Source organism: Lepisosteus platostomus, chromosome 9 (assembly GCF_059453375.1).
Source record: "Lepisosteus platostomus isolate fLepPlt1 chromosome 9, fLepPlt1.hap1, whole genome shotgun sequence".
NCBI classification, from domain to species: Eukaryota; Metazoa; Chordata; class Actinopteri; order Semionotiformes; family Lepisosteidae; genus Lepisosteus; species Lepisosteus platostomus.
In genome coordinates this window covers 46,392,001-46,407,656 of record NC_142619.1, presented here as the reverse complement: position 1 = coordinate 46,407,656, position 15,656 = coordinate 46,392,001, and the positions used below count along the sequence as shown (strand labels likewise).

Here is a 15,656-nt window from a genome sequence, read left to right as displayed (position 1 = left end):
AACGTTCTAGTTAAACACCCCCTTATTACCGTAATGTATGAACAGATTAAATAGAAAATTAAATCAGCAAAAGTGAATCTTTTTCTTAGTAGGAACATTTCTATTTGAAATTCCTCCCATTAAATGGATGTGAGAAATCAAGAGAACATTTTAAATGGAAATATCATGCATTCAAGATCACGAACACAACCTTAACCACACTGTTCCTACATTACAGTCTCTATGCCGCCACATTAATCTATGAATCAGTAAATACCACAGGATTGTGAAACTGCGCAAATCACACTGACAAAGAGGTACTGCAAGCAAGCCAGTCACGTGGGCATTATGTCCCTGCACGCCTGCTCATCCCAGCAAAAGAAGATTAAGGGGAAACGGCAAGGAAATAGACTCAACCATCTGCCATGATACAAAGTGAGTATTTTGGGGGGGGGGATACTTAAAATAATTTAATGTGTCCAGATGTCACCACTCTAATTCCCTTTACATTAAAAACAAAAATGTGTAGTAGAGTTTTTCATAAAACTGGCAGTGAGCCAGAATATTAAATGTTACTAAAATCCCGTTTCTCTCTACTAAACCCTTATAGGTATTTAACCCTAGGTATACTAGTTAAAACCAGGACAAAAAATCAGTAATGATCCGCACGATGTTTACCCTCAATGGATGATATTTGATTTTTTTAATTTCCAATTGACAGTACACCATTAAGTACCAAGATACTTTGTCTCATACTTCCTCCAAAATGCACCCGTCTCATTTAAAAGTGTATCTTCCCTATCATTAAAAAATATTCTCATTTCTGCCATCAAACATTTTTACAATGACTTCAACTATATTATTACAACTGTGGGCAACTTCAGGGCTTATTGATCAGGTTTACTTTTTATAGCAGTGTATAACAATAGTATCACACTTCAAATTGCATTCTCTGCCAGTGGATGTCTTTGTCATAAAATAAGTGTCATATTGGGGGGAAAAAAAACTTGAAAAAATCTGAACAAAAAAAGATTTTTATTTTCATCTAGTTTTACAAAAAGGTTTCTGGGAGTTCAAAACAAATTCCTACAATGGTCACAGGTGTTAGAATTAGCAGTTACTAAGAATTTGGAAGTGTCAGGGAAAATATAAATACTTATACAAGCGGAATGCAAATTCTGCAAAATACTCCCCTCTCCAACTGCAATAAAAGCCAAACTTTACAGCCATAAGTTATATGTTATTTAACTTCCCATTTGAAAGGAAGCGGCATCATTTATTTTTGTAAATGCAATAAAGCATATTAAAAACCATACTGTCAAATATTCCGCTGTTCAATTCAAACATGGTAAATATGATACAAAGTTGACCCCTCAGACAGACACTGAGCAGCACATGAATTTGTTTGTGCCGCTTTCTGCAAAAGCAAAGTGAGAAAGAAAGCTTGTCAGGGAACAAAAAAGCCGAACTTAATAATCATCTCCCCTGCTCACAACTTCCTTGCACGTTGGACGCAATAATATGGTGTGCTCAAACTGTGCTGTGTAACAGCCCTTCATGTCACAGAGAGGAGGGTATGGATCCACTATGCCCAAGTCACAAAGGTTCTTCAGTGCCATAAGGTACTTTGTCTCTCCCAGACGATCCAGCCAGCGGCGGCAGAAAGCCAAAGTGCCAAAGTCCTGATTGATCACATTCAACAAGTGTTTAGCCCTTGGGAGTCTGAAAGGTAAGTCAAACAGATGAAGTTTAAAGATTCATTTATAAACATCAACGTACCTTTTATTTTTAAACATCAGTCACCAATCTAATGAGGCTTGCTTGTGGGATTACACCACAAAAAAACCTGATGGATTAATGGCAAATTCTATTTGTGTCTTTTGGGTTACAAGGACATGTAATTGACCTTTTAAATTCTAAATGTATTTTAAAACATGGAAAGTCTTCTTTGTAGCACAAAAAAACTTGTTAAAGATGCTTCAAGCATGTATGACTGTTGTCCTTTAACATCAGGTGCACCTAGAAAAGCTGATAAAAAGCTTCATCTTTTAAAATGAAACAAACCTGATTGGCACATGTCCAACATCAAAGTTCTTCATGTAGTGTGAGCACTCCATGTCATCATGAACAACTCCTTTTCCCGTGCTTCCAAATGTTTCTATAGCATAGACCTCTCCTTCCTGAAAGAATACAATTATCAAACCTCAATAAAATCAAATTGGATACAATACAGAAATCAAACCTCCAATACACCCATGCAATTAATGTTAAGCCATTTCTCATGTCGTCTGCTCTTCAACATTCTGACAAAAGAAAAAATCAGAAGGGTTTCCTTTGAGTGAGTAGAATCATAGCGGTGTAAAGAATATAACTAGAACTAGGGTTAATTAAACTAAACCTTTGAATCTGTCAATCCACAGAAAAACAAAACAGACCCCTCAGAGCCTAATTTACCTAGACTATTTAGAATCCAACTGTGCAATATTATTTCCCTCATGTCTCAAACATTTTATTTCAGGTTTTCTGGATTTACTGTTGAGTCAAAGTTATTTAACAAGCCAACCTCAAAGCCAGCATTCTGCAAAGTAAACAGTAAAAACTACAAGCGGACCTGACCAAGGTTTGGAAATCCTCAAAGGTATATACAAACTCTTCTCGGTGGAATTTCCTAAAATCAACAGAGCACAAATCCCACTTGTAAGAATTTATGAGTAAAAACTGTGTGAAAGCACTTTTAAAATAGAGAACAGGAGCTACTTCTTTACACAAAACTGTGGAACAAGCTACCCAGCCATGTTGTCAAAACACAGACTGGGTTCCTTCAATTATCAGCCAGATGAAATCCTTGGATCAGGTAGATGCTACCATATAGGCTAGATTAACTGAATGGCCTCCTTTCGCTTGTTACCTTTCTCTATTCTAGAGATCAAAGCCAAACTAGTGCTACAATATAGCTTAAATGGAAGATTTTGAAATCTTACAAAAGTTATACACAACTGCAATCAGAGTCATTTGCAGTTAAAATAAAGCCTCAACTATGTGGGTACTAGAGGTGTAAAAGCTGCAATCCAAATATCAGCCTCCGTGTCAGTAGTGATGTGTTTATGTATTTTCGTAAATAGGATTTTTGCGATGCTAACCTAGAAACGATAATACAGAATATTATGCTTGAATGACATTAAATCAGTAAACAGGAATTAAACCAATACAGTATCAGTGATGAGCACTGAACATGCAATCCCTCATTTATAGATGCCAACAAAAAGATTCATTAAGGTTAATCTAAATCTACTTAACTCCACCCACATTTAGCCGTTTTCTCTAAGAAAATAATGGCTCAAACTTGGGTTAGAACAACTGGATATCTAAAAAATTATAAAGTATTGCATTATGTTAAAAGGTAATATAAAATCTTTGTCAAAGGCTAATAGGACTAATCGTGTATATCTGTACCTCTTTTTATGAACATAACTCTTTCCCAGAAACACTTTCACATAGCAAAAAATCGTAAAAAGAAAAACCTACTGCCATTATTTCTTATGGGTGAAATTATGATCTGTTCCGGACCCCAAAAACGTCACCCCAACTTTTACTTTTTTCACTAAAAGTGACAAAAGAAACAATAAGTAACACTATAGGTAGTGTTTTTAGTAATAAAAAAAACTGCTTACCTAGCTAGACATCATTAATCATACCACTTCATTCTCTTTTTGTGTAATTACTCACACTTACAATTCTCATTTTCTTAACACCTCTGAGGTCCATGTTAAAGTCTAAACCACAAATATTCAAACACAAAGTAAGAGCACACAAAACAGCGAACAACGCATGAAGCAAGATGGGGTGAGCTCTATCGAATGTCTCTCATGTCACTCTGTAGGCTCTGTGCTAGCTCTCACCCATGCTAGTTAGTGGAAGGTGACGAGGACACTAAATACAAAACAACTTGAACGCACAGTCTTCCTCTACATTTGGAGGAGGTGTCGAAATTTTTCTTTGCATCGCTTCTTCATAGTTTCAAAGTTGGGTTTCATTACTCGAAATACAAGTAACAATTCTTAGTATCGTTTTTTCATAAAAAATTAACAATTAGTAAAAAGAGGTATATACAGTGCCTTGCAAAAGTGGTCAAGGGTCTGAAATATTCTCATTTTACTGAATTACAAATCCTACATTGAAATGTAGTTCTGTTATATTTTTTATTTCTAAGCCCTGAAACTCTAAATTAATTATTTTAATGCGACATTGTTTATGTTAAAAACGTCACAATTGCCTTTAAATTCTCCTCTACCTGTGAATCGTTAAAATAACTGCCACATTTTCTGGATAAAAACCCCACAGTTTAGGGATCATTATTTAGGTTGTGAATCTGAAGGACAGCTGTAAAAATGAAGACTAAAGAGCATTCCAAAGAAGTTAAAGGTTTACTTTTTATAAAGTAAAACAAGTGCATAAATTAGGAAAACCGTACAAAACAAAAGTGGGCACTGCTGGTTCAATTATCAGGAAGTGCAAGCTATATCGAGCCTCCCAGACACTGCCTAGAAAAGGTCGTCCCTCAAAACTCTGCACGAACAAGGAGACTTGTGAGAGAAGCCACAGAGAGTGGAGTAAAGGTGCAGCAGTCAAACAAACAAGAGCGCTGCGTAACTCTGGCCTGTATGGGAGGGTGGCACAAAAGAAGCCATTACTGAAAAAGAACCACCTGAAGGCACATCTGGAGTTTGCCAAAAAGCATGACAGTGACCCAGGGACGGAGTGGTGGCTCCGTGGCTAAGGATCTGTGCCTGTGGCTAGAAGGTTGCCGGTTCAAATCCTGCAGCCGGCAGAGGAATCCTACTCCGTTGGGCCCCTGAGTAAGGCCCTTAACCCCAGCTGCTCCGGGGTGCTGTACAATGGTTGACCCTGCGCTCTTACCCCAAGCTTCTCTCCTTGTCTGTGTGTCCCATGGAGAGCAAGCTGGGGTATGCAAAAAGATGAATCCCTAATGCAAGAAATTGTAGATGGCTAATAAAGTGATCTTATCTTAGATCTAGTTGCGATGCGGCAAAAGATTTTGTGGTCAGATGAGACCAAGATAGAGCTTTTTAGCCAAAATTCAAAGCGATATGTGTGGCGCAAATCTAACACTGCCCACACTTAAAAAAACACCATACCTACAGTGAAGTATGGTGGTGGTATCATCATGCTGTGAGGCTGCTTTTCATCAGCAGGGACTGGGCATCTTGCTAAAATAGAAGGAAGAATGTCTGGTGCAAAATACAGGTAAATACTGCAAGAGAACCTGTTTCAGTCACTAAAAAACTGAAGCTTGGGAGAAAGTTCATCTTTCAGCAGGACAATGATCCCAAACACAAGGCCAAAGTAACACTGGAGAGGCTCAACAAAAAGGCAAATGTCCTACAGTGGCCCAGTCAAAGCCCTGATCTCAATCCAATTGAGAATCTGTGGCACTATTTCAAAATTGCGATGAACAACAGTCATCCGACTAACCTGAACAACCTGGAGTAAATCTGCCTGGAAGAATGTGTGCAAAGCTGGTACATACTTAACCCAAATGACTTAAAGTTGTTATTGCTGCAAAGGGTGGCTCTACAAAATAGTAAAATGTGGGGATTGAATACTTAAGCGAACAGCATATTTCAGTTTTTCATTTTTCTTAAGAATATTTTCTAACATAAAACAATGTCACGTAAAAATAATTAATTTTGTGTTTCAGTGCTTAGAAATAAAAATATCACAGAGAAATTTTCAATGTAGGATTTGTAATTCAGTAAAATGAGAGAATTGGTCAAGGGTCTGAAGACTTTTGCAAGGCACTGTATATAAAGTAAATTAGTTATTCACTTCTCAAAAACAGTATCACAGGACAGTTTAAAGATGGCAACTTATTTCAACTGATAACGGTGAAGGGGCCTTGCTGCTAAACTGCTGCTTCTAAGGTTGAGAATTTTTATAAAAAACAGGCCCTAGACTTCAAGTTTTCGCCAGGTCCTGCCACCTCCAAAGTATAAGTATGTGTTTGAGCATGCAAGTATGCTCTGCACCACACTCACGTCTCACCCAAGTGTAGTCTACAGTGCACCCCGTATGCTCTGGGATAACCTGTGCTTTTCCCAGTTCTTTACCAGAAGAAGCTGTTTTCCGACAATGGAATGAAAAGACAGATGCTTTTATCCAAGGTGACCTCCATATGTACCTATTTAAACAGCTGGGCATTTTTATGAAGACACCCAAGTGTGTTACGTAGCTCAAGGGACATACAACAGTGCCCTACTTTGTACACAAACTCACCACCTTCCTGAGCCCTGACCCACTAGTCCAGGTCTAATGAATTATCCTGTGTATGCTTTTCTAAGCAGATTCCTCAGATTTGAGATAGTTTTCCTGGCAGTAACTACCTCCATTCTTGTTGCTTCCCCTCCTTTGACAATGGGGACAGTCTTGCCAGCATGTATCCTGTATTGTCCAATGGAGTGGCCATTTAAATTCCGAATTGGCTTCACTGAAAGACATTATGCAGCATATCCAGTTATGCCAAGAATATGACACTCATTTAAAAACACAGAAGCAATGCATGCATCACAGTGTCTACAGCATAATCCATTCTAAGATAGAATATGTTCTTATATTCATATATTCCTTAAAAGTAAAGTATGTTTTGTGGCATTTGGAGACATTGCAAAGGCATTTGGAGAGCAATGCAAATTAAATTCACCATTACATTAAGTCGTTTTATCCTGATCTGTATCATTCTAGGCAGTTTCAATTCTTATGTCAAGACATAGGGAAACAGTAGATTTTGCATTATGTTGTACAATACTGTATTAGTGAGAAAAACACAAAAATATTTGTTACTAGATGTGTACCTTGATAAGTCTTTCCATCGATCTCAACCTCATAGGATTCCATGACTTCCTGTATAGCTTCTCCAACATCACACAGGCGTACATCAATCCCAGCACACTTAATAAAAAAACAAATTGAGAGTTAAGTAGCAACAACTGAACAACTCACTTCAGAAGAATGTCTTTACAAATGACAAGGAACACTTAACCACATTTTGGTAAATGAGCACTAACAAAGCTGAACTTGTAAGGACTTGATTTTATTTCTGAGTTGTATAGAAACTGCAGCCAAGAATAACCAAGCTCTTTAACATGAACAGATGGTTTATCACACTCACCTTGATTCCTGTATTAGTGGCATCTTTCACTGCTTCAAGAAGTTTATCGTACTTTGGGTTAAATGTAACAGTAAAAGCACAGTCTATGATACGACCTGCAAAAACAATTCCAATTATAAATACAGTGTTCATAGTACATCACTGCTGGCTTTATGTTTGAAACCTACTGACATTTTCTTCCTTTATGGTTAAGGAGTTACAAAATATCATAAGTTAACTAAAGCACAGTTTCCCAATGCTCTAGCATTAAAATACTTTGCTTAATCCCCACAACCAACATTTTTTTTCTAACTTCAAAGGTTTCATTAACCCAATCCCTGTTAAAAACAGATCCTGTACATCCAATCTGCATTTCAAGAAGTAAAATGGCTAGTCAGAATAATCCTGACTGCCCGAATCAAATATTTACACAACAATTAAATGTTTATATTTTGTATGTATACACTGAAAAACAATTCACAAGAAACTTAATATTTAAGGAAATGTAGGCAGACTGAATTAGCAAGCACATTTGAAGTGAAAGGCGATATGTTGTGTGTTATTCCAGCTTCCAACTGACCATTTATGTGCGTTCCGAAGTCTATTTTGCAGACGTCATCATACTGCAGGACTGTGGGGTCTCCAGCATTGGGGGTATAGTGAGCAGCACAGTTATTCAATGAGCAGCCAGTGGGAAAGGCCAGGCCTGCATTCAAACCATTCTCTTTGATCAATTTCCGGGAACAGTCTTCTAGTTTTTCGCTAGAATACAAGTATTGATCATGTTATGAAAAGTATGGCTGGTATGAATCTAATGCAATAGAAAGGAAACCGAAAGAAAAATTGTGCTAAATTAAAACGCATTACATCTACTGATAAAAATATTAAATATACTGGTCGTGATTTTCCTTAGTGGCAAACAATTATGTAGACCCACCTTGGGATAGACCTCAAGAAATACTAAAAGTAATCTATGTAAAAAGGATGTCACTAAGCATTAACGCATCTTTTTTCAAGTGGAAAAGTGCTAATATAGTAAATTAACTTGTTACATTTGGTCAAGACTATATGAAGTTTGTTTATCTGTTTAAGGACCGAAAATATGACAACTTGATCACAACCGAAATAGTCTGTATAGGTCATGTAATGCTGTATCATTTATCCTTGAAATTGCCATGACCTAAGATAACGCACACTGTAGAAGAACTAAAATAATAAGGGAGAAAAACATGGCTCACCAGATTTCAATCATAGTCATGCCAGGTTTGATCCAGCTCATAACATACTTTCTGACTTGTCTATGAGCCTCTGCTGCCTGTCTGAAGTCGTTCCAGATCTCTTCACTGGCCTTATCCAACACTCTCTTCTCTTCGTTAGTCATGCGCCAGGCAGCACTCCGACTGCAGCAGAGATCAGAAGTACAGTGTAAATGCTGGTTCTATTGACCTTCACCAAAAAAACCCATCACATTCACATTATTTACCCATCTTGCGTCGTTGGATATTCACATTCTTGTCCCTTTGGAAAGACTCCACTGGGATAGAGCTCACAGATCGGAATTGAAGGTGGATCAGTCTGCATCTTGGCTGCAAGGAGAAAAAGAGGCTGCACTCATTTCTGTACACTCATGGGACTGCTTAAATTGACCAAATCTGGCCTTTTCGTACATCTACCTACATAACACTGAAATCCACATTGCTATTCACTAGTCATACACCACTCATAATGTGGTAAAAGTTGGAAAAAATCCAACTTTATATTTTCTTAGTTTTCAATTTCTGGAACATAAAATGCCTAAAAAAAAGATACACAAATACCACTAGTGTTAAGAAAAAGGCCCATCCATAGGAAATTTTGTTTATAACTGAAACAAATGAACCTGTTTTTACTAGATCCCTACCCTCTGTACCTGTATACATGTGTACTTATGTAAAGTCACACTATTTTTATTGACTGAACCCAACAGCCTGATGAGGGTTGTCAATACTCTCAATATTATTTCCAAATGACTCCCTTAAAAGGGTCTAAAATTGTCAGGTATCTCTTAAATTTAGAATGCACCTGTAACTTATTAATATGAAAGCGCTAATTTCTGCCCTTGCAGATTTCAGTCCATGGAAAGCTCATCTCTTTCTTTACAGTGACTGTTGTTTTGATTCCACAGTACCATCATCCTTGTAACCAGGAAGATGAGCTTCACATGCTGTCACATGTTTAATTGCACCAATGCAATTGGTGACTCATGATTGCACGCATTTGTGGAATTATAAGGGTGCTGCTGTATGAAAAACTGTTCCCTCGTGTAATCCGTAGATCATGACACCTTTAAAAAACATGCACACACTTTTAAAATTATTAATGTTACAGTCACAGTAATTTGGAGTGCAGGTTCTGTACTGATGGGAAACATCCTACTGTGTAGAAGGTATAATACCTATATATTAATTACCAAGTATATTACCCGTTTAGAGGTCCATTTGGTCTGATTTTGCTAGTTATATAAATATCCAAATCGGTTCTCTACAGCAACCTTGTCAAATGTGCAAAAAACATAAAATTAAAATGCAGTAAATACATTTAACAAATCTGTTACTTCTTTGATTTGGTGTTGAGAATTCCTCTGTTCCTTTATGCTTCTAACATGATCATTGGTTTTATCAGCCAGGCTGGGACATGTTTGTGTAGCTTCAATTCAAGCTACTGAATCACAGCCAAGGGTTACTGAGCTGAATAGGAAAAGCCATGGATATATTATATAGCAAGCATAATAATGCTTTAAAATTGTAAAAGTATGCATGACTATCCAGATTTCCCTACAAGAGCTTCATATTCTTAATTTCTAGCAGTCAATTATTGAAGGTTGCATAGTTAAATTTAAGATTTTTTATACTATGGAGAACATTAGAAATTCAACAGCACAAAGTGTTAAGGTCACAAGCAGATACACTGACAGTAACATACACTTACAGATGTGGGGAAAGCTGTTTAATTGAAGGAATAATGCATTATTTCACAGTGATTTCACTTTTTAAATTACTGTTAAGATTAGATAAAGAATTAGACAAGAATAAGCTGGGAAGAGAATATGTAGGTGTGGCATTCATATGGAGAGTAAGTTCCATACAAATAACACTTTCTTCAACACATTTAACTATTACTTTAAGGACTGGAATCATGTCTAGACAATCAGACACAAGCAGTGTCTTCAAACCATCCTGTATATATAGTGTATAATCAAAAATGCACAGAACTGTAAAATACAGAATCATATTTGATTCTGTAGCTGCTAAAACATTAAATTACATTTCATCATCTCATTGTCATGCATGGTGCCAGACATAACTCAGTCCATGCATCTCCGCTGCTATAAATTCCCTTTTAAAATTTGAGCTCTTGCCAATATACGACATATAAAAAGACTTATCCCAGTTTTGAAGCACACAGAGTATATGAATTCCCCCCCCAGTAACAGAAAATGAAAACATCAGAAATCATCCACCAACAGTGCTGGTACTCATTTGTACCAGCTGGACTTAAGCAGTTGGGGTAAAGTACTTTGCTCAAAGGTAAAACTCAAAGAGTGTTGAACTGACGATCTTCTCATTATGAGACCAGAACCCCGACTACCATTTGACGCCGACACCTTTTATATAAAACACAGTTGTCAGAAAGTTATTACTGGTGGGGACGGTAAGATGACAGATTCTGAACCAGGGCAATTTCATCAAAACAGTTTCAGGCAGGAGATATACTGAGGACACTAACCTCTATCTCACACAATACTAGAAACGCAGTATGATGTTCATAGCAATACAGGTAAAACGTGTGCATGACATCAATCAAAGTCTAAGCAAATGTAATATTCTATTAGGTTTCCTATCATCTCACATTTTCCCCCCAAAATTACATTTTACAGAATTTGGGAGCATTTTATTTTTCATTGAAGTAATGCTTAATTAATTATCTTAATCATCATCATCATTATAAACTTGCAGAAAATGTATTAATGGAACAGGAGCAAAACTTACGTCCTTTCTTCTTTTTCTTCTTCTTTTTCTTCTTTCCTGCAGAGTTTTCCCCTTCCTCTCCATCTGTGTAAACACCCATAGCTTTTATTCCAATGTCGCTTGTAGGAATCAAGCTTAGTAGCATTTTGTCACGAGAAACTCCTAACCCCTGTTTGTGACTGGTCGGTGTTTTTTCATTTAAAATTGACAATATTTTGTTACACACCACTCAGCTGTGAATTGCAAAATATGTTTCACGTCTCAGCGAAGAGCCATGGCGTCTGTACTCACCCAGGCAGACAGAAGAAAAAAAGACTACTCAGACTCTCCCAGTCCTTGAGCCATTACTCTTTTGACACTTTATTGGCAACATAACAACGTTCAGGAGACTCAGTATCACAGACCAGTACATCCCTCACTAGCACTGCCAGACCGCAGGCACCAGGCAGTCACAGCCAGTAAATGACATGACCCAGACTCGAACCCCTGACATCTGCTGTTTGCTATTGATTTAACCATTGCCTGAAGCACATGTAGCATGTTTCAAAACGTTTGTTTCATTGCAATCAAGATTTTAGCCAGCCTCAAACCTTCTAGAGTAACATTCAGCAGGACCCATGAGCCTGACTGTAATGGTACGCAATGCCAAACAACAGAACAAAACAGGGAACCACAAAAATATGTTAAGTGTGACTGGCACCATTTTGGTGAAAAACAAATCAGGTTGAAGGTTGAAAACCAACATTGAAACCTGCCAGCGCTATGTTATGGACTGTCAAACTAAGAATTCTCTTAAAGAGCAGCTTTATCCAGTTTGATTTGTTACAACAGAGTTTTTGAGAAAATCAGGCTAATGCTGTATTTAATCACTTGCCTTCCTCTCCATCGTCATCCTTGTCTTTGTCTTCAACAGCCTGCTTCTCCAGCTGTTTCGTCATGTCGTCCACTCCGTCGGCATTCCCATCTGCCTCCGGCTCGTTAGCTGCTGCTTAATTGCAGGTATTAAAAAAAACAAGAGGTCATAGAACAATCTATATCTAGGTTATGCCTCATCTTATTACTTAAATAACTTTGTTTCCAAGCACGCTGTAACCTCTCCCCTCAACTGTCCAAATTCACTATATATACAGTCTATGACAGTGGTACACCATAGTTTTTGACGGAAAACAGATTTAAAAACGTTATGATTTTAAATTTGCAGCAGTCTCCAAACTCCTGATAGGCCTACCTTTCATAAACACATTTCTGTCTTATGTATGGTCACTTGCTTTGTTATGCACCTTAGGGAAACCTTGTTGTGAAAGGCGCTTTCTAACAATAAACTGAATAGAATGTCTTAAGGTGTAAATTTGACTGGGTCTTCAATGTGAAAACCTGGGACGCGAGTCTGAACCTCATAAGGATGGGCTTTAAGCAAATGACCAAAAGTATAATCAAATTCTCAGCCTCCGAATACTGATCTGTATCCAGGTGGCATATAATTCACTATTATACTATTAACAAATATTCATGCACACAGCCAGCGTTTCAGTCCTGGGGAACCGAGGGGGAGGTTTAATTTAACTCTTCTGAAAAGCTCCACGTTACCGCAAATCGTCGTATTATGCATCTTTTCGACCGAAACGGTGCTGTGCTCTTACGTAAGTTAACATTCCTCAACATACTGCGAGAAGAGAAACGTGAAAAACACGACTTTTGTTTTTATCGCGGTTTCATCATTTCAAAAAACTGTACTTGCATTTTTGAAATCCCAAATTGTGAGGTCAGTGACAACTGTCTTAAGTTAACATAAAGAAAGAAAAGTCTCCGCTTGTGCTAAAAGGCGTGTTTCATGTGGCCTGTCTCGACAGCAAGACGGGTATCATGGCCTAACACATACACACACGCTCTCTCACCGGCAGCTGGCGACTTGTTTTTCTTCTTCTTCTTTTTCTTCTTCTTGGCTGTCTCCTCGGAAGCATCAGCCTCCTCCTTGTCTTCGAGTTCCACCTCTCCGTTTAGGTGTTTCTCCTGTTCGGATTTCTCCTCTTGCTCTTGCTGCCGAACCACATCCGCCATGATTGGAAACACGGGGGGGAAAGAGGAAGCGCAGGGGCTGCTGGGAGGCTGTGCAGCCCCGCTCGCAATGTGCTGATTACAGTATAACGAGCAGTGAGCAGTTCAACCCAATAGAGAACTAGTTGAAGGCCGAAAGAGAGATAAGTATCCCAGATCAGATTTTAAGATTTTAAAATCTTTTACCAAGATTCACTTAAAGGAAGATTCTTTCAAGTATTTTCCCAGGACATAAGACCACCATAACTCTGTCACAAAACACCAATATTGAGCCAGGCAGTGTCACGAAATTTTAATCTGACGTTTCTAGAAATAATAATAATAATAATAATAATAATAATAATAATAATAATAATAATAATAATAAAACTTTATTTTATATAGCACCTTTAAAGGTGGCTTCTCAAAGTGCTTTACAGAATGACAACAACATAAAATAAAAAGAATACACAAGATTAAACACAATTACAATATACAGAGGAAACCGTGGATGGTGGTACTAAGAAAAAAAGAAGCAGAGGGGTAAAGAATGGAACCAGTTAAGTAAACACTCTTATAAAGAAGAAGGTTCTGAGTCTGGGTTTGAAGGAGTTTAGAGAAGGTGATTCTCTGATATCCTTGGGCAGAGAGTTCCAGAGCTTGGAGGCGTAACAGGAGAAGGCCCTGTCACCCATAGAGGGTAGACAGGCTTGGGGGACAGTTAGGAGACCAGAATTAGAAGAGCGAAGGTTGCGAGGTGGGGAGTAGGGCAATAATAGTGCAGACAGGTACTGAGGTGCCAAGGTGCCAAGCCATGCAGAGTCTTATAGGTGTGCATGAGGATTTTAAAGTCTACAGGGAATTTGACAGGAAGCCAGTGCAAGGACTCCAGGATAGGAGTAATGTGAACACTTGCACTGGACCTGGTCAGTATTCTGGCTGCCAAATTTTGAACATACTGCAGTTTGTTCAATGTAGACTTAGATACCCCAGCGAGTAGAGTATTACAGTAGTCAATTCGAGAGAACACACATATGTTGATCAGCTTTTCAGCCACAGTTATGCTGGGTTTTATGTGTGTAACTAGTTTATTGAGGGATGCTGAGTCAAGAAGAGAGAGATTGGAGAGAAGGGAACCAGAAAAGTTGGATAAGGAGGGAGGAGGTATGGAAATGATATGCGTAATAAGGATCATAAGGATGTAAAGAGGTATTGAAGTTACTGGACACATTGTAATCCCATCATTGCACAAAATGTTCAAGGACTTCACACAGTTAATATAGTTGGGGGAAGTGCTTGGAACTGTTTCTGCAATATAAAATTCTGGTCTCTTAAATTGTTTATTTAAAGTATTTATTGGTTATTCATATGAAAAGACCCCCTCTGTCATCCACTGTTTCAATATGCAGTACATTGGCGTGTTACCTGGGTGTCTGGTCCCGGTCCTTGAGGGCTGATGTGCAGATTTTCATCCTAGCTCAGCTCTTAACAACAGAAAACAGGCCATTATGGGGTTTATTTAACTAAACAACATCAACATGTACTGGTGCTTTCAGGAGTCCTAGAAACCCTGTAGATAAGCTAACCCTCGAGGACCAGGACTGGATCCTTCTTTGCTACTGCGTTGAACCTAAAATGAACTCAGAACAATGTTGAGTTCACACTACTTTGAAATGGTGACTTTTTTTGACTCAAAGCCGTATGCCTTTGCACTTTAACAGTTGTCAAAGTGAAGAAACATACATGCATATTCACTTGCTGCATTGACATAATCTGCACAAGGAACAATAGTCATAAGGGCCAATTACCCGTCATGTAACAAGCAGGTCTAATTGGTCCCTATTACCATCATTTTCCATTTTCAAGCATTACTTACAAGGACTTACATCAGAAACTACAGTACATCCAGAACTGTGCTGCTCGAGTGCTGACATGATCAGAAAAACCCTAACATGTTTCTCCTGTGCTGAAAGACTTGCACTGGCTACTGACTTCTTACAGGATAGACTTTAAAGTTCTCTTGTTGAATTACCAGGCGCTACTGGTCTGTCTCCCATGTACCTTCAAGAGTTACTGTCCCCACATGTCCCACTTTGCTCACTTCAGGAAGCTGGCTCTAGGCTCCTCAGTGCACGAGAGGGGATGTAGCCTTTTCAGCAGTAGCCTCCAGTAGCTGGAAAACACATCCTGGCCATATTTAACGGCACCCTCTGTGTTTAAATCCTGCCTTAAGACTTTCTTGTTCTCTATGGCCTTCAATTCCTAAGAAAATGCTTCCCTTTAATTTCACAATTTATATATATTTTTTGCTTCTGCACATTTTTATATATAATTAATGTCAATTGCCATCAGAATGCTCTGATTGAAATAGGCTTTATGATAATAAAATTGATTGATTGGTTGGTGGGGTACCAGCACATTCTTGCAAACAGCTGAATGAGTGGCTAAGTGACACACATGAAACTAAGGGA

The 15,656-nt window shown here is 38.2% G+C and overlaps 1 protein-coding gene across 2 annotated transcripts; it reads right to left on the bottom strand.

Annotated features, from left to right (window-relative positions):
• Positions 1 to 997: 997 nt before the first annotated feature.
• On the bottom strand, positions 998 to 13,243 carry metap2a (methionyl aminopeptidase 2a). Of its 2 annotated transcripts, none has more exons than XM_088645267.1 (11): positions 13,047 to 13,243; positions 12,026 to 12,139; positions 11,173 to 11,235; positions 8,628 to 8,730; positions 8,383 to 8,544; positions 7,725 to 7,906; positions 7,166 to 7,260; positions 6,849 to 6,945; positions 6,381 to 6,484; positions 2,044 to 2,159; positions 998 to 1,701 (listed from the first exon to the last, which is right to left on the bottom strand). In XM_088645267.1, exons 1-11 carry the CDS (start codon positions 13,207 to 13,209, stop codon positions 1,449 to 1,451), a joined length of 1,452 nt encoding a protein of 483 aa, XP_088501393.1. In that variant the 5' UTR covers positions 13,210 to 13,243; the 3' UTR covers positions 998 to 1,448. The 2 variants fall into 2 exon arrangements, with proteins under 2 accessions (XP_088501393.1, XP_088501394.1); XM_088645268.1 differs by having other exon boundaries at positions 12,026 to 12,136.
• Between the last annotated feature and the right edge of the window lie 2,413 nt (positions 13,244 to 15,656).

Excerpts from the sequence above, each read along its gene's own strand:
- metap2a (XM_088645267.1), bottom strand. The coding sequence starts at position 13,209 with ATGGCGGATGTGGTTCGGCAGCAAGAGCAAGAGGAGAAATCCGAACAG. Across the intron at positions 7,907-8,382 it reads ATGACTATGATTGAAATCTG|CGAAAAACTAGAAGACTGTT; the intron begins GTGAGCCATGTT and ends CTTGTATTCTAG. Across the intron at positions 7,261-7,724 it reads CTTCGGAACGCACATAAATG|GTCGTATCATAGACTGTGCT; the intron begins GTCAGTTGGAAG and ends TTGTTTTTGCAG.